Here is a 25,844-nt window from a genome sequence, read left to right as displayed (position 1 = left end):
TTAATACCATTTTTATATTGTTAAGCACTTTGTGCAGCATCGGCTGTTTGAAATGTGCTATATAAATAAATTTGACCTTGACCTACACAAGGCTGGAATGGGCTACAAGACCATCGCCAAGCAGCAAGGTGAGAAGGTGGCAAATGGAAGAACCATAAAATAACTGCCAGTCTCCATTGTTCTGGAGCTCCACACAAGATCTCACCTCGTGGAGTTTCAGTGATAATGAGAATGTTGAGGAACCAGCCCAGAAATACTCAGAAGGAACTTGTCAATGATTTCAAGGTAGGTGGGACGATAGTCACCAAGAAAACAGTTGGTAAAACACTAAGAAGTGAAGGACTGAAATCCTGCAGTGCCTGCAACGTCCCCGTGCTGAAGAAAGCACATATGCAGGCCCGTTTAAAGTTTGCCACTGAACATCTCAATGATTCAGATGAGGACTGGGGGGAAAGTATTGTGGTCAGACGAGATCAAAGTTCAGTTATTTTAATTTTTTCAATTCAATTTTATTTATATAGCGCCAAATCACAACAACAGTCGCCTCAAGGCGCTTTATATTGTACAGTAGATCGCACAATAACAGATACAGAGAAAAACCCAACAATCATATGACCTCCTATGAGCAAGCAACAGTGGGAAGGAAAAACTCCCTTTTAACAGGATTGGTTGGGGTGAGAGAAGGAAAACTGGATAAAGACATGGTGTGGAAGAGAGACAGAGATTAATAACAGATGTAATTCAATGCAGAGGTGTCTCTTAACACATAGTGAGTGAGAAAGGTGACTGGAAAGGAAAAAACTCAATGCATCATGGGAATCCCCGGCAGCCTACGTCTATTGAAACATAACTAAGGGAGGATTCAGGGTCACCTGGTCCAGCCCTAACTATATGCTTTAGCAAAAAGGAAAGTTTTAAGCCTAATCTTAAAAGTAGAGATAGTGTCTGTCTCCCGAATCCAAACTGGAAGCTGGTTCCACAGAAGAGGGGCCTGAAAACTGAAGGCTCTGCCTCCCATTCTACTTCTAAATACTCTAGGAACAACAAGTAGGCCTGCAGTGCGAGAGCGAAGTGGATTTATGCTGAGTCAGTTTTTTCAGTTGCTTCCTGGTTGTCTCATTACTGTGAGATACAAGCCCTAATTACAAAAATGTGACACTGTCCACATTATCACTGCAGGGAGACTTGTTGTTGCGTAAGAGTTTTTTATAGCTTGTGTTAGGTGTGATGTTTCCCTTCAAGTGCACAACAGGGATTTGGTTTTGCTTTTGTGATCTTGGATAATTAATGCTCTGTTATGCACTTAGTAACATGTTACAGAAGAGAGAACACAAAGATGTAATATAATCTGCACCATAAAAACAACACTAAAATACTGTGAACAGAAATTTATTGTGGTATTGCTTGATACAAAAAAAAAAGCAAAAAGTAAGAACAAAGCCTTTTTTTAGTTCTTTGTAAATGTTGTAAATGTACTGACTGTCTATACAAGCACATTTAACCTCAATATGAATTCATTTGGAGACAATAATACAATGTAACTTTGTATTTTAAAGGTCTTCCATTAAAGTCCAGACAAAAATGCACAAAAACAAAAAAAGCATTAGTTATAGAGTATATTTCCCCAATCGCATTAAAGCTGTTGGTCTCTGGCTGTGGTGGTTATTTTGCAAATCAGAGGAGTCAAATACACCAAATGCTTTAGTTTTTCCCCCGTTTCAAAGAACAATTGAGAAATAACTAATTAAAAGAACAAAAGTGAGTGAAAGTCACCTGCTACACCTGTTAAAAAAAAAAAAGCCAAAATAAATAGCTACCAGGCACATACAACTAGATTTTGTGAGGAAGGAAAATCTGGAGATACTAATTACTGAGGATCTGCCTTTTCAAATGCAGGGCAGTTTGTCTTTTTTCATTTTTCTTATCATAACTAAGGACTAAAATAAATGCAGCAATCCTGTGAGCACATTAAAATGCTATTTTCTGCCCATTAGGGGGAAGCAGAGTGCCACTGATAATACAGTCATCCTAGTATTAATTCCTCAACCACCTGTGACTGACAACAAAGAGGTTGTGAGGGAATCCATGGGGAGGAATTAAGTTACAAAGTACACACTCAGAACCACTTAGGGAGCCGCAACTAAATGTTCACAACATGTAAACACTGAGCTACTGGGAACTGGAGAGAGAAATTGGGAATTAGCCTGCATATCGCTGTCAATATCTGAGGTCATGTAGGGTTGGTGTGTGTGCTTGGTATGCACAGCAAGATTTATTTTAATATGTTAATATTTCTGGGAAGATCTAGAAACTGTGATCTATGCACTTTAGTAGTTATTAGAAGTGATAAGGGGTGTGGGTGACCCAGTTGGATGTCTGATCTTTAGTGCGCTTGGCAGAACTGTGGGTTGTGAACAAAGACTTAAAAGCCTCTGACTTTTCGTTCATATCCTGGATGGACCTCTTTGTAGCAGAGGCTGATGAAGACTTGGTCGCTTTAGACGAGCTGGAAGATCCAGAGGGTCCAGCCACAGCTGAGTAGTAGGATGAAAGAGACAAAAAAAAAAAGGCATCTTTAAAAATAAGGACTTGTTCCTCCCACAGGTTGATCATACCCATTGGATGTTAATTTAACTACAATAGTCTAAGGAGCTTGGAAAGAGTCTGGACTTCTTTAGGTTTAGTCGAAGATGTTTCACCTCTCATCCAAAAAGCTTCTTCAGTTCTAAGGGCAATTGGTGGAGAGTCCCAGATTTTAAGACATGTGGAGAGTCCCCAAGAGGGTCACGGACCCCCTATTGATCCTCTACCTAATCACACAAGCCAAGGTGTGAAAAAACAAATGCAACAATACTGTCATCCCTTATGTAGCAGGTTTATCAGAGCAACTCAGGAGAGTTTTCTCAAAGCACAACATCCCAGTGTACTTCAGACCCAGCCACACACTCAGACAAAAACTGGTTCATCCCAAAGACAAAACTCCTACACACAAACTTAACAACGTAGTGTATGCTGTACAGGGAACCGGGAATGCTCAGACCTCTACACTGGAGAAACCAAACAGCCAGTTCATAAACGCATGGCACAACATAGAAGAGCCACCTCCATGGGACAAGACTCGGCTGTCCACCTGCATCTAAAGGACAAAGGTCACTCTTTCGAGGATGCCAATGTTCACAGAGAAGACAGATGGTTTGAAAGAGGTGTGAAAGAAGCCGTTTATGTCCACTGTGAGTGACCATCCTTGAACAGAAGCGGTGGCTTACGACACCAGCTGTCTGCCATCTATAATCCAGTTTTGAGATCCCTTCCTAGACGCCTTAACGCCCACGCACATCCTGGGAGATTTGACCTCAGTAAATCACATGACAGGGTGGGGCTAGGCTTCACAATAGGTTCATCCAAAACCTTGGCTGATTGGGACCCACACCCGTTTCCACACCTTGGCTCGTGTGATTAGGTAGAGGATCAATAGGGGGTCCATGACCCTCTTGGGGACACTCCCATAGAGTTTAAAATCTGGGACTCTCCACTAATTGCTCTTAGAACTGAAGAAGCTTCTCGGATGAGAGGTGAAATGTCTTCAAGGAAACTTAAAGAAGTCCAGTCGCTTTTCTTTCCAAGCCCCTTAAACTACGATGACCTGGATGACTGAGAACAATTCATAGACATTTTAACTACAGTAGAATTTTACTTTAATTGGACATCAGTGGTAAAACACTGAACATTAGACTGAACATGGATCATTAACCTCCTGAGCCCTAGAAGAAAAAATGTGTGATAGATCCGTTTAGATAATTTAAGTATTGTTTCAAAGAAAAATAACTGTGGAAGTGGAGTCAAATTTAGAGCAGTCAAGAAATGCGGTGGACAAGAGCCAGACATTAGAGCACGAAGGTGAAATTTCAGACAGAGTGAAAAGTTCATACCAGCTTTTGAGGAGCCTGGCAAAATGATAACATCCATCGCCCATTATGGACAAAAAGGATTGTGTATGCTAAGGCTCTGAAGTTGTAGGTAGTTACTGGTTTCTCAACTGTTATGCAGGACATCGAACTGTGAAGGTAATCACACTTCATGGCAGCCTTATTGCATTCTGTATTCACTTTCCAGAGTGCTTTATTCTGCTCCCACTTAGCTGTGACGTTAAGATCATTATTACTTAGACTGCCCAATGTTGATGAAGCTCTCTCAACTTAATGAATTGGCTTTAATTAGGAACCAGTAAATTCAGATTTTAAGCTATCTTTACAAGCGGTGACAACAGATAAACTGAACAATGTTTCAGTTCCAATGCCACCTTCAGAAATGACCATTTCCCTCTTGTTTGTGTGGTGATTTTTTCTGTTACACACAACCACCAGACAATGGTTTCCTGTTTTCATGTTACCTGTTAGGTTTTGTATTGTTGATTGTCATTTATGCTTAGAAATATTTAACCATATATGCTTAGAGGTGTATAATCAATTGTGTAGTGATAGGATGTGTGATCTTTAGCAGGCTGCAAAGGCTTGGTGTGCATTCCAGAGTGGAATGCACACCTACATCCTGGGAGCATGGGAAGAGGTCGTACCTTGTTTTATTGTCTTATGGTAGGATAAACGTGGCTATATCTGTTTTAGGCTAAGTGCCTTTTGTTTAGATGAACTGTTGGACTTCCAGACCAGCAGGTTTAGGGAAGTCATTTATGGGGTCACACTCTGACCCCCCCCCCCCCACACACACACACACACACACACACACACACACACACACACACACACAGACACAGGCAAGGTACTTTTTGTTTGTATGTAGACGTCATATGTTAATGAACCTATGCATATTCATGTAACCTCAATAAAAGAGCAGTGTTACGGGGGAGCGGACGAGAGCAACTGGGGTCAAGCGAAGGAACGGCGTTTGTCCGGTTCTCTCCCGTGCACGAGAAACATGAAGAACTTTGCCTACTTCGTGTCTTGCTTGCTGTGTAATTATATTGTCTTCAACGTTCCAGCGAATAGGTTCAAGCTACAAACCTATCATTACCTATAGAATTTTCAACCCAATTTCAGTATGTAACCCAAATTGAAATGATAAAGATAGCAGATGTAGAGTTTAATAATATATATGCTGAAAGTGCATTAATTACATGACTTGACAAAATAAGAGAAGAAATCAAAATCTTAGCTGGTGGAAGTGTGATTGTGTGAATTCAACTGAATAGGTTTTTATTTCCCCTTCTAGATATTAAAATGCCTAAAAAATTGAGAGCCCTACATTAAACAGCTCCTATTATGGATGGTAGGTACAGTCACACCACCCCTTCGTAAGCTCCTTTAAAGATGATGATCCTCTGAGCTTCCACCTTCCTACTCTGATGTCTGGCCTTTGTCCACCTCATCCCCTGACAGCAGTAACACTGACTCCTCTTCCATAGTTCTGAGTAAATTATCTTTCTGCTTCATCCTGCCTTCTGCTACCAGAAGTATGGACTGGTTGAAAATGTAAGTAGTAAGTCCTGCTGTTCAATACAAAGGACAGTGAATACAATTTTTGTTTTGGAAGGGATAAACTTATTGTACATTTCTGAAATCAAAGTCAAAGTTAAGACTCTCAAATTGAAGAAACAATCTGAGTGTAAGCAATAGAATCATAATGTATGCCAATCTGTGGAAGCGGCAATTTCCATCATTTTGAAAAGAAAGTGCTCTGCAACCTCCACAAATGTGGCATTTATAAAAAGCCCATCATGTCCCCTTGACAGTATAGTAGGAGTCGTATAGATAGCATAAATGGTGCTTAATGTAGCAGTCTCAGTCAGAGGACAAAAATTCATTGCTGGGTCTTAGAAGGTTAATAAAAAGAGGCTGAATGAATTACATACAGAAAACCACATTCATGTTTTTAAAACAGTTGGCTTCAAGAGATTTGTGAAGACAATGCAATGTCAATAGACTATTTGTCTGTACGTAAATGATCCAAGTATTGTTATTTACCTGACTGGCTGCTGTCACCACCATTTTGTTGCAAGCTTGTTCCTGCTATATCATTGGGAGGAGACACTGTGCCGTCTGTGTGGAAAGCAATCAGGCAAGACAGAGGATAAATGGTTAAAAGCACTAATACTTATGTAGCGCTTTTTAACTGAGCACTAAATGTGCTTTCTTCCTACAACCCTCATTCACCCAATCACACACACATTCATAACAAGCACTTTTTTCTATACCTTGTCAAACATTCATCCACAAAAACATTCCAATGTATGCTTTAAGACATGCACTGACTGGAGTGCCCGGCAAATTGATCCACAGACCAAGTAAACGACTGTTCTACCCCCTGGGCCATGTTTTCCCCAGACTGTGTAAGTTGAGTGGACTTATACTGTTCAGTGAATAAATAATAAATGACAGATTTAGTGGTATTTTCATAAACTATTTATTTACCACATCAATGGCAGGGCAAATATTTTTTCTAACATGGCAACCTTTAAAAAGTGAAAGGAGACAGAAAGACAGGTGAGAAAGAATAAAACTTAATTGACTTTTTGATGGCATTTTACACACAGTACTGGTACAGTATCTAGAAAGTGTGGGAAAATACTGGCATCATATACAGTACTTTCCTCTGAAGAAATTATGATGGGACCCAGAAAAAAAACCATTCCTATGTACAATAATGGATTTCTATACAGTTTACATCAAATGAAAACTTTGGTTGTAAGATTCAGATAATTTTTTCAAATTATTTAATAAAAGCTAGACATTTGAAATGAGAATAAGAAAGAAACGTATTTCTTTGTGCCCCCTTTCCCTGTTAATGCCCTACCTGGCCCCCTGGCAAGACTTTGCTAGACCCGCCCCTGCACAGTTACCAGCTGTCAGCAACGTAGAAAAGGATCCTGGTGTTAGTTGTCTCTCAGAAACAGTTCATAACTTCCTCTCAACTCATTCATGTCACCTAAAAGGTAAACCTGCTTCTCCATCAGCTGTTCAGCTCTGATGATTCAGTAAGGACATCTCCTGGTTTCATCTTCATGTTTCCCTCTCACCACATATCCAAACCGATATCATGACCAACAGCTTTTACAGCTGTGGCTCCAGCAAACATCAGCTGATACTAGAAAGTAATATTAAGTAAATTCTAACAACAACTTATCAACCTTAAGTGCTGCTGCTGTTGTTTAGCAGCCTCCTCCTGCCTCACCTTTCCAAGTGGTGGAGACCAGCCACTTGCTAATGTTACTGAATCTGTGGAAGCTCCGCCATAGCCACCACCAAGCAGTTGAGTTATTTTTACACATCTGCCAGCATCTGGCCAATCCACCACCTTTCATTGTTGATACAGTTACGTAAAGAAAAAAACCTCCAAAAAAACCAAAACATCTGCCCATAAAAACAAAAAATCCCCCCCCCCCCCCACCGGGCAAATGCCCGGTACGCCCGATGGCCAGTCCAGCTATGCATTGGAGTGTTAATCTGAGTAAAAACAAATCGAATTCTGGGGTTTCTCAGTTAGTCTTGTTTGTGAGTTGAGAGCGTTGTGCTATTATTGAAAACAGGAAACCACAGCAATGTTCTCTGTTGGCACACAACACTGACACCTTCAATTTAGACTAATTAACATCAGGTTAGACTGCAGATCTACAGAATCTGGTTCAGTGTGACTATTTTTGCATTTCTTGGCTCATTTATGAGAGTAAGAAAAACAACTGGAAATAGTAAGACACATTCACAATTATAGGAAATGTATAATATAGGAAAGTTTTTACATTTTGATTTACAATTGTAAAACTGTGGGAATATTCCCCCCCCCCCTTTTTTTTTTCTTTCCTTGCAAAAAGGTGAAAGACAGTCAACAAAGCTGATATTGGCCAATATTACTTATTTCTATGACTAATCTTTTACAGTTACACTTAATCCTGTGTTATTGGAAATGTGTCAGGATCTAAGTTTGCACAGGAATTATGAAAAACACTGTATGTCAGTAAAATATGACAAAACCAGCCTGATACATTACTGCAAAACCAGAATAAGATAAAGTAATAATGTCCATCATTGATGTACAAAGTATTAGCAGCATTAGCTTGGCCACACACTATATATTACATTTATATGTATCTTAACTTCTCAGTATTTTCAGTGTGAGTTAAAAGTTTGAATAACCCAGCTAGTACACTACAGCACATTCAAAATATTATCCAAATGAAGAAGAAAATTTTCTGGCCTTTTGCTAGTTCGTTGGCCTTGTTCATGCAAATGCTGAACACATATGATGACTTACTTACTAGGCTTCACACAAACCTTTTGATTCTGATGTTGACACCGTTTCAGTTGCTTTACTCTTCTTTGATTTCTGAAAATCAAAGAATATTTGTTTCAGGGTTTTGTAGTTGTGAAGACAGATTCTATCAAAAAGCAGAGAAGTCACACACCTTAGTTTTAGCTTTGGCCCGCTTCTCTTCCATCTTCTCCCTCAGCTTGTCCACCTCCTCCTTGTTGCCATTGAGCACAACAATATCTTCATCTTTAAATGGATCTCCACACTATAACACAAACATTATATTCCAGATAAGGGACTCTTAAAGGGATTTAGAAAAGGCAAACATGTTTTGCAACAAGTGTAAAGGCAGAAGACATTCACCATATAGCGTTATTTCTGCTAATGCACTGTTATCCAGCACAACTGTTTTAAAATTAAATATGAGGTAGGACTTTCACATATATCATCTGAAATCATGAAGCAATGAGCAAGTTCTGTGTCAACCTCTGTTTACCATTTAGTACCTAAAAAGGGAACTACTTCAACAACCCCCAACAAAGCAAGATGTTTTGCAGAATCTGCACATAAACCTCCTCTCTTTCTCAAGGTGGAAACAACAGACCTGTTTTACTATTTGAGGAAACAACACACCCTTCAGCAGAGCAAGCTATGAAGGATGGTGCTGTGTAATCCTAAAGTAAAGTAAACACTCAACCAAGCATCACTAGCTGCACTCTATATAGAGCAAGTCTTGGATGGAAAATACTGGTGTGGAAAAGCAGGACTTTAAGTGGTTGGTTAAAAAACGTGACCCAAGATACAACATCCAATGTAGAAAATATTTTTTTCATTTTTATTGAAAAAGGAATAAAAGTTTTTAACTAAAATACTATGCAGGCTCCGAACAAGTAAAAAAGTGACGTTTTTTTAGTTATAGGTAAACTAAAGTGCTAAGGAGTTACGTTAAACCTTTACTTGAAATTTCCAGGGAAACACGACTAGCTTATTTTACTGTTAATTGTGTTATTATTGTGTATAATTCTCTATTACTAGTATTGTGTATAATGCTGTTGCTAGCGCCTCCTTTCAATAGATTCACACTTTGAATGAGGTAAACTGTTATCAGTGACAGTAGCTTCTTGGCCAAGGAGGATTAAAAAAGTGCCCTTCAATTACTTACACTTTTAAAAGCTGCCGCCTGCTAGCATTGATAAAACATTGTCTGGTTGTATATGCATTATAAATTTTGTGGCAAAACAGGAAGTAACAAAACTGAAAGTTGATTGTAATTAACATCATTTAAGGTATTTTGAAATATACATATTTGGCCGTCAGGCTAGTTTAAAATGATTTTCTCTGAAAAAGTGACTGCTTTCAGTTTCACTTCGTATAAGTACATGTAGTCCAATCCATCTTGCAAATCAGTTTTGTTTTGTTTTTTTAACTTTCTCAATGGACGTTCATAAAATGTTGCTCGTTTGCATCTTTTGCAGGAATTTGCAGTAAAACTTTTTTTTAATATGCCTTTTGCTTTTTCCATGAGCCATTAATATCCAAACATACCTAGAACTCAACACTAACTAACAAAACTATTAGATCAACCCACAGATAATTTCTTTGTCGGGACACGTCCGTTTTCCATTTTATTTGCATGCTGCCTGCCTATGACTGGCTAAACTCTGTGAAGCATGAGAGGGGAAAAAAACAAAACAAAATGCCACGAACGTGTCAGTCAGACACGCACACATCGATGAAATGACTAAGACAAAGAAATGTTATTGTTATTCTATGTTATTATTTCAACAGTTTGACACTTGAAATTTTCACAACACAATAAACCATTCTGTCACACCAAATCAAAAGTTTAATATTTGCTCCAGATCCAAATTAAAATGTAATTTGTTTTATTGTTGCTGTTGTTTTCATCGTTCCTTTGGTTTCAGAAGTAGCACTTGAGTTATGATTTCATTTATCCACAACAGTTTGTAAGTTTGCTAATAGAAATACAGGATAATACTGGTTAACGATAACCCTGTATGAAACAAACTGGCTTACATATTTGTGAAAGTCTTGCGATTAAAAAGAAAAAGAAAAAGGCTTAGGTTTTTGTGTCTCTAAACATATAAACGGGATGAATGCTTTTAATAGGAAAACACACACCGATATTCAAAAACAAATATTAAACCCCTGAGTAACAAGTAGGGGATCCATTGTGTGGTTGTAATGCAGGCTCACTGGGTGTGAACCGTGGCCATGTGCTCTGTTCAACACAACAGAGATAATCTCGGGAGCTGACCAAGCAGCAAATAAACTCTGTGGACCGCTATGAAGTCTGTCACTCTGCTGTTACCATCACCAAAAATGACACAACCTAGCATGAAGTCAGTTAGTAAACAAGTCAACCAAAATCTTTTTTTTTTTGTAACTGCAAGAGGCAACAAGATTGTGAACAAGAGACGAGTCACACTGCACAGTGTGCATAAACATGCACACCATTAACAGGGCAGATAAACTGGAACTGATCTTATCTGAGAGGAAAAAAGAAAGAAGAAACTTGAGGTAATGAGATTCGAAGACGAGCAAAAAACAAGAATACTGATGCAATACACAAGTGAGCAGGAGAGAGAGAGAGATAGCAAGAAAGAGTGTGTGTGTGTGTGTGTGTGTGTGTGTGTGTGTGTGTGTGTGTGTGTGTGTGTGTGTGTGTGTGTGTGTAATGTGTGAATATGACTCCTTATGTCAGGTGTGTGATTGGGTGTTCATGCTAGTAACCAGGGAGGGCCGGACTTGTCTCATGGGGCTGTGGGAGGAGAGACATAATCAGCTGCAAACACAACAAGAGAATACTCCACACAATTACAAACCACTGTGGCTCACTCACAACGCAACATCAAGCTCTGAGAAAGCAACCTCCTGACGAGAACACAAGAAAGCAATTCAATTTAGCTTGACACTACCGCTACTGCTGCTGCTGCTGATGGCACCAAAGGAACGGACTCTTCACTGCAGGACTTCAAATGAATTATAGCAACATAACTCGCAGGAGCAATTTAGGTCATTAAGACCCAAACAGGTGCTGATGTACAAAAGTTGACCTCTTCACTATAAGGAGTATAGATTGACCTGCATCAAAGGTAGGTCACTAAGCTTGTCATTTCTTTGTCTTTCTTTCTTTACATATTCTGCTGTTTATTTCTGTTGCCTCTGACCAAAGCAGCAATGTGATAAATGATTGCATGAAAACAAAATATAGTCGAACATGCTGATCTAAATATGATCTCAAATTTTCATTGCAAGGAATGTATAAACAAATATTTTAAGAAACCAAAGGGTTTTTTTTTATCTACCCAAACTCATAACCAACAACCAGCAAGCTATTCCTTGTTTCTACATATGAACTGTTCTTTCTATTAGTCGCAATATGAGAAGGATAGGAATCTCAGCAGATCAGAAACATACACATTTCCATGGCAGCCTCCCTGCTGATATCTTTATCTTCAGTGATATTCTCAGGAACAGGCTTGAGTGAGGATGTTTACTGTGAAAGAGAACAGTGTTCAGACATGTCTAAAGCTTCTCTGCCCTCCAAAGGATACTTGGGTATATTTTTTTTTTTTTTTAATAAACAAAATAAAAAATAAAAGTTGTACTTTTTTCCAATTAAACTCAGGTTTACTTACATAGGACCTAACAGTATTTGGGAGAAAACACCAAAATTTAAAAAATTCCCTGTAAGCAAGCAGTTTGTGGGGAGTGTAGAACTCTCTTTTAACAGAAAGAAACAGCTAGCAAAAACTGGCTCCGGGGGGCAGTAATCTGCCATATCCAGTTGGGGGTGTCGGGATATGCTCGGTGCATCACAGCACACCGATTTAGTCCCTAAAAAGGAGCTACTTCAAACCTCCTCCAAAAAAGCGTTTTCGGAGACGTCTGTTACCCAACAGCTCGGTTCAAGGCTCATTAGAGCCGGTGAGAACACCGGACTCCCGGCAAATTGTTTTCAAACCCACCGCCGTCTTTCGCTACTCAGGTTAAACATGGTATATAAGTCACTTAGATAACTTAAAAATGTTATTGTTTGGCTTTTTTCAGTATTTTATTTGTTCCCAAGTAAATTGGTTTGGCTGAGATTAAAATTATAGTTTTACACAGATGAATAAACATCAAGCAGACAACTGATTATCAGAAGTGCGAGATGCTCGAGAATATACTCCTGTTATATTTTAGATAGCAAGGAGCAGACGGCCGAGTTTATTCAACTTTACCGAGACAATCTGCAAATTTCATTAAAAGTTTAATAAACTATCATCTTGTCTTTATTTTTAGTTAGCACATACCTTAAACACTTAAAGCTGTAAGCTGGTGCAATAAGCTGTAAGTTTTACGTCCAATGGACGCACAATCTGATTAGTTGACTAATCGCAAAAATAATCGTTGACCAGTCGACTATCAAAATAATCGTTTGTGGCAGCCCTAGTGCTGTGAAGGAAAGAGTGCTGTCAAGGATGACACCAAGACTCTTGACCTGAGAGTCCATTGATAACTCTGTTGTCAGAGTTATCAATGGATAATGAAAGACTTCTGGTTGGAACTTTAGTCAGTTTTGATTTGGTGCCTATTAGAATAAATTCTGTTTGATTGCCATTAAGTTTAAAAAAGTTGTGAGTAAACCAAACCTTGATGTCACTTAAACAATCAGAAATAGTTGTGGGTAGGAGAGAACCTGTGGGTTTGGAAGATAAGTAGAGCTGGGTGTCATCTGCATAGCAGTGAAATTGCATGTTATACTTCTTCAAAATATCACCTAGGAGTAGGAGATAGATAATACAAAGTAAAGGACCCAGGACAGAGCCTTGAGGTCACCAGAATTAACTGGAGTAGATAGTGATCTGTGAGTGAGTACTTGAACAAACTGTGAGGAGCCAGAGAGATAAAAAGAAGACGTTTAGAAGAATCTGATATTAATGGATTACAATACTCCACCTGAAAGAAAGCAGCGACACATATTTGCTTAATGCACGTTGAACGACATATCCAGTTCAAAAATGACTCTCAGGTTCCTCACAATGTTACTGGAGGCTAACGTAATGCCAATCAAGAGTTTGCGTTCTGGTTAGACATCATGTTTCAGAGATTAGGGACAAATATAATAACTTTAGTGTTGTGTCTAAAACATGCCTGTCCTTTAACTCAGCGGTCCCCAACCCCCGGGCCTCGGACCGGTATCGGTCCGTGAGTCGTTTGGTACCGGGCCGCGAGAGTTGAGGACCGTTTTCAGGGTTTTTATCAGTTTTCAGCGTTATTTTGTTATCATTTTTATCGTTAACTCGGTTGTCCCGGGTCTTTTCACGTGCGTTATGAATAAATCTTTTTTTTTTTTTCGGTACCGGTACTAGTTTTATTTTGTTGTATTTATCCGCGACACCTTAAAGGCCGGTCTGTGAAAATATTGTCGGGCATAAACCGGTCCGTGGCGTAAAAAAGGTTGGGGACCGCTGCTTTAACTAATTAATTTGTGTAATCCAGCTTCAGAGGTTACTATAGCTTGGTATCATCTGTGTTGTAATGAAAATGTATGCAAAATTGTCTAATAACAAGGGAAGGGAAGCATCTATAATGTAAACAGAATTGGTCCCAGCACAGAACCATCTGTAACTCAATAACAAACTTGTCATGTGAGAAGACGACTCCCTATTTGCATGCACACATTGGAATCCATCAAATAAGTCATGATTAAAATCAATGCAAACCATTTCCTTTAACACAAAAGCATATATGAGTCTCTGTAGCAAAATACTGTGGCCAATGAATGTGACACTGAGATTTAATAGGATAGCCTGTTGTTCAAGTAAAGTAATTGTTCACTACAGAGGTTTCAGTACTATGATGAATTCTGAAACTATACTCAACGTCCCGCAAATAAACCGCTCCTCTGCAAGTGATCAGTTAAACGTTTTACAAGTACTCTTTCAAGAACTAAATCATCTTCTTCCCTTTGCCGCGTTGAAAATATACAACAAGATGAAAACAAGTTATCCGCAATTGAACTGCTTTGCATTATCATAAAAAATACATCTAACATAGTGATCGATATCAATTACCTTTGCCATGCTTTTGTAATATTATCATATACAGAACAGCAAGTAATTCACTTCCTGTGTTGCAAGCTGTGGTTCTAGAAAACACATCCCATAGACATTGCAGAAGCACTAAAGCAGCAGCAGTTAATGTGCCAAATATTACAAGCTAGCTTCATCAATTAGGTCCAACCTAAATACTTAACCCTATTTTATATTCCTCAAGGATCCAGGATCCTTCTGCAAATAATCCAACTGGATGTCTCCACTGCAGAAGCTTTAACTGTGGTGGTACTGGCAGACTACAGAGAAACAGGGCTATTATGCGCCAGCTTGAAGGGACAAAATGCAGCTTCCTCGTGTGCCTCGGGATAAGTATTATTATCTTTTCCTTCATTTATTTGAGGACTAGGACGCCACCTGAGTTAAAGCCTCCCCCATCTTCAAGTTGCAAACCTTTCTCAACTGTGTGTAAAACTTTTTTGCCAGGCATGAAGAAAGGAGTAAATTGGTACAGCTGTGACTGCCAGGTATGTATTTTCCCCCCACCCTTTCTTTACTTCTGAGAAATAAAAAGCACAAATATTCTAGATGAAATTTTCATTTGATCTAACAACCAGTTAGGAGCATTAGCACAGTCACATTGACATTCCTATTTAAAAATGAGTTTCAACAGTAACAGTCGCAATATATGCTTTTTTGGTCTACAGGTGGAAAGCTACATTCTAAACAGCCACCTGCCGTGCTCAAACTTGAAAAGAGATTTACACTTTATAACAAAACCTCTAAGTCGTGCAGAGGAGGCTTACCCTTTAGCTTTCATTGTGACTATTCATAAAGAGCTGGAGCTTTTTGTCCGCCTCTTGAGGGCAATTTACATGCCACAAAATGTGTACTGCATTCACGTGGATGCTAAGGCTCCACGGGAGTATCGGGAGGCTGTACAGAAGCTAGTCAGCTGCTTTCCAAATACATTCCTCTCCAGTCACAGTGAAACTGTGACCTATGCTGGTTTTTCTCGTTTGCAAGCAGATCTGAATTGCATGAAGGATCTAGCGAAATCCAAGACAGACTGGAAGAAGGTGGTGAATCTGTGTGGACAAGACTTCCCTGTTAAGAGTAACCTGGAACTGGTACAGTACATGCAGAGCCAACAATGGAGGGATAAAAACATGACACCTGGGGTCAAACAGCCGATGTCTATGATGTACAGAACGCAACGCCAGTACAAGGAGATTGTGGGGTCACATGTAGCTCCGAAAGGGCTAGGCCTGAGGAAAAGGCCTCCTCCACACAATCTGCAATTATATTTTGGAACAGCCTACTATGTTCTTACAAGACCTTTCGTGGACTTTGTTCTGAAAAGCCCAATAGCGCATGACTTCTTGGATTGGTCCAGGGACACATTCAGTCCAGATGAACACTACTGGGTGACGCTCAACCATATCAAAGGTAAAATGGCGGTTTTAAACAGGTGCACAGACACAAAACTCCACGCTTGTTTAACAGCTAGCACAAAACTATTAAACATGTACTAATGTGAGTATGATGTGATATAAACAAAAGATGATATGAAACAAGGTTCTAGGTTCAAATTTCCTTATTAACTGGAGCCTTCTGTGTCTGTATGTATGTGGGCTTTAAATACTTCAGTTCCTTCTCATAGTTCAGGAGACTGAATGGGTTTCTGTCTATGTAGGTTATACTTTTCTTTTTCATTTTTGTCAGCTAGAATAGACTCCAGCCTGCCTGTGACCATTTGTTATCCTTATACATTTTATTTCATTACCCCCTGGTAAAATGAAAACTTATCAGGAATTATAACAAGTTTAACTTTTGCAACTTTGATCAATGTCTCTACTTTTAATTGCTTACAGACTGCAAATGCTACCTCTTCCTTTAGCTTTTCTTTGAGATGTATCGAGAACTGACTCTCAAACAGCAGATGAAGGAGGCCTGAGCAGGGCTAGTTAAACCTTGACAATTCAATTAGGTCATATAATTACCAATTTTGTCTGATTACATGTTTTAAGAAGCTCCAGGCAGTCGCATTGATGGAGGCTGGGAAGGAGCTATCCGGGCAATCAAATGGCGGGATCAAGAAGGAAGTGCACACAGTGGTTGCAAAGGTATAGTCATATATGTCAATAAAGACCGGATTAGTTACTCTCCCAGAGATTAAATTCTACCAATATTTCCTAATTATTTAAATTATAAAAATGTGGTAAAAATGAGGTATTTAGTTTTGTAATCCAACAATAAATTATTAATCCCACATAAATCCTTGTGAGCAAGTCACATGTACATCCATAAATAGACACACACACACAGATATAGATAGATATATATATTAGGGGTGCAACGATATTCATATCGATATTGAACCGTTCGATACAGTGCTTTCGGTTCGGTACGCATATGTATCGAACAATACAACATTTGTAATTTATTTTATCAACTTTCCTTCTGACGATGCTGTCTGTGTTGAGCGCTCAGTGAATCTGCGTTCGACTACTCCGCCTAGGCTGCACTGTCGAGCGCAGATCCACTGAGCGCTCAACACAGACAGCATCGTCAGAAGGAAGAGCGCAGGGCAAGCTAGCAAGACAGAAGTTAAGCTCTCCTTGTAACATGGACCTCCCCCACCCTCATTCAGATCTGGCGTTTGGAATTATTTTGGTTTTCATGTGACGTATGACCCTGAAGGTAAGCGAGTCATGGACTAAAGTAAAACAGTATGTTGGATGTGCCGTGCAATGCTCAATTACATGGGTGGGAACTAGTGTGTTAGCGCAGTTAGCTCGTTAACGTGTTGGCCGTCTAGCCCCATGCACAGGGCGATCGGCGGTAGCTCGTTAACGGAGATTTGCCGTGTTGTGGCGTTAAGGTCATTTCAACGAGATTAACCTGAAAGCACTAGTGGGAACACGACGAATATGACTGCACATTTACGCCGACATCATCCTAGTGCAAAGACAAGTGGAAGCAGACAAAAAAAAGCAAGCATGCTACTAACTTTAGCCGAGTCATTTAGACAGCTGTTAGCACATGATTCTCCTTATGCTGCTGAGAATATAGCCCAGAAGAAGCGGATAGTATAGCTTTTATTTTGGAAAGAGACATTTCTCTGTAATAAACTCTCTTTTCCAAAGATGAGTGATTCCTCAATCAGATACAGGGCTTGCAATATCGCTAGCCCCAGGACGTCGGGCTAGCGATTTTTTTCAGTCGGGCTACCAAAATCTATCTCTTCCCTGCCCGTCGGGCTATTGTAGGAAGGAAAATCATGCGAGCTGTGTATAGAGAGCGACAGCACTGATCTGTGAGTGATGATAATTTGTGCACCAATTCCTCTGACATCGTCTTATTAATCGTTAGCTTACTATGCAAACATGACAAGTGAAATCTCCCGCAGCAAGCTTAAACATGTGAGAGGTTGATCGCGCAGAGAATCGCTGAGCTTATGTGAGTGCGTGTGTAAAAGTAGCAGGATATATATTTTAGTTCTGCTGAGCCAAATAAGACAGGTCAGGGTGAAGAAGTGACAGCCAAAGAAAAGCTTACCACAAAACGGAGAAGTTATGACAAATCAGACTATAAGGCAAAAAGAAAGTGCAGCTTTATGGTTTCATGGACAAAATAATTTCTGTGGCTGCGATATGATGAGCTAAATAACCAGGGCTGCACATAAGTGGTCCGCAGGTGCGCATTCGCTGTCAAAATAAAAAACACGCACAAGGGTTAGGGTTAAATTTAAAAACTGTACTTTTGAGTTAAAATATATATTTATAATTTTAATAAATGACAAATTAAAAAGGCATGAACATTTTTTTTGTATCGAAAAAATATCGAACCGTGACACCAAAGTATCGAACCGAACCGAACCGTGAATTTTGTGTATCGTTGCACTCCTAATATCTATATCTATCTATCTATCTATCTATCTATCTATCTATCTATCTATCTATATATATATATATATATATATATATAGATATATAGATATATAGATATCTATATATCTATATATCTATATATATATTAAATATATACACACGTGTATATACGTGTATATGTGTGTGTGTGTGTATATATATGTGTGTGTACGTGTGTGTACATGTGTGTGTACATATGTGTATATATATGCGTGTACATACATATGTACGTACGTACATACATACATACATACATACATACATACATACATATATATATATGGCATACTCTCCACTAGCTTTACGTCAAAGGTTAAATACGCTTGCGTACATATATTTATTTATATAATGGAAACTCGTAATAAAAGGAACGAATTTTGGCATAATGCTAAAAAAAAAAGTCATGTCCAAGCTGCTGTTTTCCAGGGCATTACATACGAGACATCTGTATCTACGGAGTGGAAGACCTACCATGGATCATCAGCATGGACAGCATGTTTGCCAATAAGTTTGAGAGTAATACCTTTCCTGAGGCACTAGACTGTTTGGAGCAGTGGCACAGAAACAAGGTTATCAACCAGGCTACTGTTCCCATAGAACCGTCATGGCTACTGGCCATACACAGCAACTACAGCAACAGCAGCAGCTACTTTAACAGCAGTGCTGGAGAATGAAATCACTACAAACATGCAGTCTATATCTAGTTGAGCTTATTTGCACTTGTCTTGTGTTGTTATGTCATAATATGAGCATAGGAAAGCAAAACCAAGGAAGACAAAATGCATTCAATATGCATTTCAAGACCATGTGTGTATACTAATATATTTATCTATGAAACTTTATCAGTGCTGTCCTTTTTTCTAAATACAGAAATAAAATATGAAATAAATTCTGTCCATAAAGCAAAAATAATGACTAAAGCTTGGATGAAACGACACTACCAAAGAAATGTTATTCAGTATGACATTCAGTTTGAAAAACACAACTGCTGATAAAGGTGTTGACCCTTTCTCTTATTTAAGAAGTAACAGGTGTAAACAAATAAAAGCAATTGTGATAACGAGTCCTAACTTTCACATGATCTTGCGCATGCTGTCAGTGTGTCTGAACAATACCCGAGTAAACAGTGTTTTACCTTTTTAAAAAGGTTTCTTTTATATAGGCTACAGAATTTTCTAGTAAGTCAAGCTAGACTAAAGACATTTGGTTATGTGAATGGCATTTTTACTGGCAGATCAATTTATGCAATGACTCCTTGCAAAAATATTTTTTTTAAAAAAACAACAAAATTTCTTAAAAAGGACAAAAAGTGTGTTCGGTAAACAGCAGCATGCAAGTAGAGTTCAAATATGAACCCACAAAAGAAAAAGAAAAAAGAGAGATAAATGCTGGCTTAGATAAAGATTCAGTCTTTATCCAATGACACACACTCTGAACTTGATTCTGACAGTTCAGCCTTAGATAACAATTTTATGATGGGTACTGGATGCAAAGGGGGAAAAAAAGCCAAAATGGCTATCACTTTTTATAGAACCTGTCCAAAACTCAGCACAAACTGCTTATTGTCTTACATGGATATAACAAAGGGTGATGTTGCATTATCAGTTATTTTGTATGTTTTACTTTGACATTTAAGGTTAAGTGAACTGTACTTTACATTTCCTAAACTTAGCAGCAACTGAATAAAGAGTGGGTAAAGTCAGGCTAATCGTATTGGCTCCAGAAACTGTGCTGCCTTATAAGCCTATCTTATCAAAAATCACAGTATTCTAAGTCAGCTTCCCACAAGAAGCGCTGTAGCTTTTCTTATACTTTTAGATATTTTTGACAAAGTCAAACAACTGATCTGTCACTGTTCCAAAATGCTTTTAATTAAACAGAAATAACAACACTGACCAGCTACCATCTGCTTTCTGTTACCTCAAAATAGCCTGTGCATGGGAAATTTCCACCATAGTTTTAATGCTCCTTACAACTACAAGGTCAGAACCCATAAAAGGCATTAGGCCTACTTGATTCAAATTCCCGTGTGGCTTAAACTAGGGCAATCTCAGAAGCGACTTGAAGAAAGGAACAGTGCAGTTTAATCTGTCCAAAACACATCTACTCACATAAATGTTGTGATATGGCATGTTCTTTATGGTTTAGTATTATTTAAATTCAGAAAGAGGTCAGTAATATTGTAAACGCGCATTATATAAAGGCCATGTTCAACTAAAGTGATTAAACGTTAAACTTCCTCTGATCCTCAAATTAAAGTTCACATAGATTCTAGTGCAAATTGTGAATTCAGCAAAACAAAGGTCAAAACATGATGAAACCAAATTTCAAACATTTGCCTAATCACATATTCCTATAGAACAACAAAGTGGTTTGTAGTGGACTATAGGAGCACTTTAGTTACATTTACATTCTCTTCAGGCTTTATTTTCTTAACAATGCTGATATTGTGATAGTTTTTAAAAGTCAACATGCTATAATTTTTTTGTTTAAAAAAAGCAACCCAAAAACAATAAGTTATTTATCTGTGTGTATTCTACGAATGTAAAACATTGCCAGAGTTCACTTACATTTTTATTACTAGCCCTTAAATACCGAAAACAATGTGAACATGATGGTTTTTATTTCTATTTATGTCTTCTCATGGGAGCATTAAATCATTACACTTCAGTAATTTAACTTGCATTCTTATCTATCTGAGCAACCAGTTGTGCATCTGGAACAAAGCTAATACTAGAGGTGGGAATCACTATACATCCCACGATACGATATTATTGCAATTTTTTAAAATATTTTGCGATATTCAGATTCTGTACATAAAAGTAAACGTTATCAATATTCATTTTATCTAATATCAAAGTCTCACACTCAGTCTTTCTCTCATTTCAGTCCGTTTTATTGTTGACAAATTGAACGGTTTGTATTACAGTCTAGTCCAACTTAACTGAATGCAACCATCTGGTACAATTATAGCTATTCTGAACTATGCAATTTATGAAAACTATGCAGCCCCTTCAGCAACTGAAGAATTTGAAAGTAAATTAAAACAAAATATAATTTTACATTAAATAAAAAAGTTTTAAACTTAATTAAAATAAAACATGTCTTAAATTAAAATAAGTAAACTGTCATGTTTATTGCGGCCATAAAAAAAGTTAAACACATTTGGACAGTGAAGGAATGTCAGGATTCTTGCTCAGAAAAAGGATCAACATGCTCTGAAGTCAGAGCACAAAAACCTTTTTTGTAACAAAATATCGATTTCTGCTGTCCCTGTATCGATACATTATTAGCAAACAAAATATCACGATACTACACAGAATCGATTTTTCCCCCACCCCTAGCTAATACCAGACTGCTGCTATCTTATCTACATTTTTATCAAACCTGCCTATTTACAAATCATTAGCGTTGAAAATTTGCTGAGTGTGACTTAAACAAGGAGCATTAATGCCAAACACCCAAGGTCAATGATGGAGACTTTAGGTCCATCAAGTCTTTGAGTTCAACTATTGGTGGTTTTGTGTTTAAGGAGCATAAAAGCTACGTTATTATCTTGTTGCTGTTCAGCAGAAATGATGTCACAAATAGAGCTGGCTATGTTTGTTTTACATATTTTTAATGGCAGTAAAGATTAAAAGTGTCTTAAGAATTTTTAAAAAAAAACTGTCAGAGTTGACAACCTACTGAGGCTAAATAACCTGGGAAAATAAATAAATGAATGTTGCCTACCTTGTGGCAGATTTCTGTCTTGACTTCCTTCAGGGCCCTGTCTGAAAAGACACAGCCACAAGTCTGGAGGTAACAGAACCTAAAAAACAGAGAAACACTTATATGAAATTGTTAAACAGTTTCCACCTGTATCGCTTTTAGGGCCATTCACCAAAAATAAATAAATAAATAACAGACGCAGGGCTGGGAACTGTATGTCTTTCTAACTTTATGTGATCTAAAGTTAGGTCCATACGTTTTTGGGTTCTTGACACGTTGTAATTTTCCCTCTGTACACTACCGCCTTTCTTTTCCACAGCTGACAAGGTCCCACAACAGCATAACAGCAAAAGTAACCCACAGACGAGTTGTTTGTGACACTACCCCCTGGTGACAGGAAACAGCTACAACATGTAGACAAGTCTGTGCCATAGCATCTTGGAGCCCTTAGATTTTGTGAATGTTTTTGTTTCTTAACCATAAAGAATTTTGACCTTATTCACTTTAGTTTTCCTCTGTGGCCTTTCAGGCTTGATGGAGTTGCAGAGCAGACTAATGCTTTCTTCTTTTCAGTAATGTACCTGATTGAAGATTTGGCCACTCCCAAGGTTTTTGATTTCTCTCTGATAGGTTTGTTTTGTTTTGTTTTCTCAGCCAAATAACTGTTTTCTTCACTTGCATCAACATTTCTACCAAATGCATTTTGTTAAACTCCAGAATCAAAGATACAAATCTGTACTTCCATTACATTTTGATTATTTAACTTACGCTGTGTTCCAGACACCTCAGAAGTCAGAACTCAGGAGTGACATCACTCCTGAGTTGAGTATGATTCAGTCAGAGAAGACAGTAAAAACAGGATGTCTTATACCTTGCTTCTTAGTAAGATAGAACTATTCATCCATCATTAACAAAACAGAGCAATACTTGTTTTTCTTTGACTTAAAAACACTGCTGCAGCATGGTCATGGATCGAACCTTGTAAGTGCTGTGTGAATGGATTATTTAACAAATCACAAATACGAAACAATACCAGCACAGGTTAAAAGTTTTACACTTTTAATAACGTTTACGTTCAGTCCTGCCATCTTACAATTGTTAACTTGTGGTTGGCATGTCTACTTTGAATTTCTGAGTTGGAAATTTGAGTTGAGAGGGCGTTCCAGGTGAAAATTTCCACTGGGAACTTGAAAATTCTGATTTCCAACTTAATCGCAAATGCGGTATTAAAGTACGATGTGGTTATGTACAGAGGTAAAATAAAATAAAAAATAGAGAATTTTAAGAAATACAGAATTGTCCAGAAATTCACAAGTATATCAGAAGCAAGATAGACGAATGCCATCATATGTTTTGCAGTGAATTTCAAACATGTATTTAGTATATTAAAATTAACTTAGATACAGTGGCTTGCTCCTTAAAACAAAGAGAGAACATGAATCGTCAGTCTCATTTTTTCATTCTTAGGTTTAGTACCTCTTCACTCAGGTTGCTTACCGGTGTTTGCCATTCATCTCCAACCCAACTACAGGGCAAATAAACATGCCACAATGAATGTCTTCATATCTGTCTCCCTTTGTATTTCTTCTTTCTCCTTCCCATTCAGGGTTATCAGTCAAGTTCAGCTCCTTTATATCCTTCAGAGAAAGCAAATAGATAGATTTCCTGTTTGAAACCACGAATAAACACACAATCATGTGTCCAGAAACACATGGGCTGAAGACCTCCAACTGTGTAAATGGATAATGTAGCTCTGTATTTTATTAATTACAAAAACAAACAAATAAAAAAAACAAGTTAGATGTTCACACTTCGGTGTTAATATACCTTGATCCCACGGATGTGTGCTACAGCCTCAGCATTAGGTCTCTCAGCCGACTTATCCAGGAGATACTCAATGATAGCATCTTTGTTGTACAGTCTGAAAAATAACATGTGCCAGACCACCAGAACATAATGTGGTGTAATGAAAAGATGAAAAACTGTACAGTCTTAATTCATGTCTGATTTTTGTTATTTGTGAAACGGTGTTTATATCTTCGCGCTGTCACATCATCGAGCGATACCGTGTCCAAACATCAAATAATGCCCGAGTACAAAACAAGACAAAAAAATAACTCACCTTCCCAGTTCACAGGAGACGATGGGTCGTCTAAGTTTCTCTTGACTCAATGCACAGTACTTCCATTTGGCAGCCAATTCAGCATTTTTATCAACCTGTTCATGTAAGAAGACCGTGAGGAAAGAATACGCCATGTAGCTTCGTCTATAACACATCAAGATAATGTTAACTAGCGTTAAATTCTGAAAACTCACAGCAACTACATAACGTACATTAGAAACCACATTTAAAATACCGTAATATGTCTTTTTTATTCTCATGATGAAACCCCGAAACTTAACAATACTTAGTTTAGCCCATTAGCATTAGCAACTTGTTAGCGTTCGAAAAATATCGCCAACAGGGATATTTTCTATTTAAAAACGGAAGGGAAACTGAAGCCAAATAAAGCTAACACACCTTCTCGATTTTCTTGGGCCCTTTCACCAACTCGTGTCTTTTGGGAATCGTGCCACCATCACAACCCATCTTGAAAGCTCACTTCTAACTAGTTAGCTCAAACAGTCACTGTCACACACAAAAAAACCAAAATGCTACTCTCATCAGACAGGAAGTTCTCGGGTTGTAAACAAACAACGAGATCTCACTAAAGCTCGCGGGATGTGCGATGAATTCAAAGTCGCCCTCTAGTGGCTGAATGACTAGAAGTTCAAACGCTGCATGTGTATCTAATAGCTTCGGCCATGGTGTGGCAGCATCGTTCTAAATGTGAGTATATTTATCTAACTTGAAGCTAGAGGAATAGAAAGAAACTACATATATATTTTTATATTGACTTTTTTTTATATTTTGTTAAATGTTTTTGTTTATTTTTTTCACAGCTAGTTTATAATGACTTAATTTAGATCAACTTAAATCACATATTTATACTGTCTAGCATGTAAATACAGAATAAGAAGGTGATATCAGAATAAGCAAATTGTCACAAAACATATACTATGCAAAAATGCACATAACAAAATAATCAAAAACAATCCAAATGTATTTAGCAGTAACATTGATTTAACAACAAAAAGGTTGTATGGTTCCATGGCTTTTGCTAAACTATAGCGCTTTATGACCCCACAGTCAAGCACACAAACATAAAACAACTTCACACAGATCCCTCCACTCTTTCATTGTCCATCCATCCATCCACATTTTCAGTCAGCCATTAAACCCAGAACTAGTAAGTGACATTAGTCTGGCTTTCAGGCCTCTTGTCAGAGTGGTCTAAAGATGAAAGTTTCCTTGGAAGATAGTTCAGTGAGTGCTAATGAGATCTGTTTCCTGTGCCTTGCAGGCTTCAGATTAGTTTACTATCGATAGTGCTGTCCAAGAGCGACCATTAGTTTGGGGAATACCTCAGTGGAGACATCTCTGGCGGCATGACTGATAATCGTTGTGGAAAAGAAGAAGGAATAAAAACCCAGCACTAGACTTCATTTTGGCCCAGAAAATAGATTTCAACCTCTTTATGCTCACCACACACTGGAAGCCACATACAAAATACAATACATTGCCCAAAATAAGCAAAATTAACAAATACAAACATAAAAACATTTTTCCATTTTCCCTGTTGGTTCGATTGGTTCTTCCTGTAATTTATAAATTGTGTTATGTGTCTTATTGAATTTCCTCCCTTTCTCACACAGAGCTAAATGTTTAGTATGGATTTTCATTAGAGGCAATGGAGTGAAAGCTCTGTTAGCAAACTATCTTTGAGAGAGTACAGTGCCCTGGGCTGAAGCAAATCAACACCTCAATGCACAATGGCCA

The 25,844-nt window shown here is 38.2% G+C and overlaps 2 protein-coding genes across 3 annotated transcripts; one reads left to right on the top strand and one right to left on the bottom strand.

Moving 5' to 3' along the window:
- Nucleotides 1-1,373: 1,373 nt before the first annotated feature.
- rtf2 (replication termination factor 2) lies at nucleotides 1,374-24,653 on the bottom strand. The gene is made up of 9 exons (XM_004547634.5): nucleotides 24,486-24,653; nucleotides 24,087-24,181; nucleotides 23,792-23,885; nucleotides 23,462-23,601; nucleotides 21,986-22,064; nucleotides 8,414-8,524; nucleotides 8,283-8,334; nucleotides 5,979-6,053; nucleotides 1,374-2,534 (listed from the first exon to the last, which is right to left on the bottom strand). The coding sequence occupies exons 1-9, from the start codon at nucleotides 24,552-24,554 to the stop codon at nucleotides 2,338-2,340; spliced, it is 912 nt and encodes a 303-aa protein (XP_004547691.1). The 5' UTR covers nucleotides 24,555-24,653; the 3' UTR covers nucleotides 1,374-2,337.
- On the top strand, nucleotides 11,083-19,334 carry gcnt7 (glucosaminyl (N-acetyl) transferase family member 7). 2 transcript variants are annotated; one of them, XM_076884302.1, is made up of 5 exons: nucleotides 11,083-11,375; nucleotides 14,545-14,848; nucleotides 15,029-15,770; nucleotides 16,355-16,447; nucleotides 18,680-19,334. In XM_076884302.1, exons 2-5 carry the CDS (start codon nucleotides 14,642-14,644, stop codon nucleotides 18,925-18,927), a joined length of 1,290 nt encoding a protein of 429 aa, XP_076740417.1. In that variant the 5' UTR covers nucleotides 11,083-11,375; nucleotides 14,545-14,641; the 3' UTR covers nucleotides 18,928-19,334. The 2 variants fall into 2 exon arrangements, with proteins under 2 accessions (XP_076740417.1, XP_004547690.1); XM_004547633.4 differs by having other exon boundaries at nucleotides 11,085-11,375; nucleotides 16,352-16,447.
- Nucleotides 24,654-25,844: the final 1,191 nt, after the last annotated feature.

Source organism: Maylandia zebra, linkage group LG5, assembly GCF_041146795.1.
Source record: "Maylandia zebra isolate NMK-2024a linkage group LG5, Mzebra_GT3a, whole genome shotgun sequence".
Taxonomy (NCBI): Eukaryota; Metazoa; Chordata; class Actinopteri; order Cichliformes; family Cichlidae; genus Maylandia; species Maylandia zebra.
The sequence above is the reverse complement of the archived record's forward strand: the minus strand, read 5'-3'. Positions and strand labels throughout refer to the sequence as shown.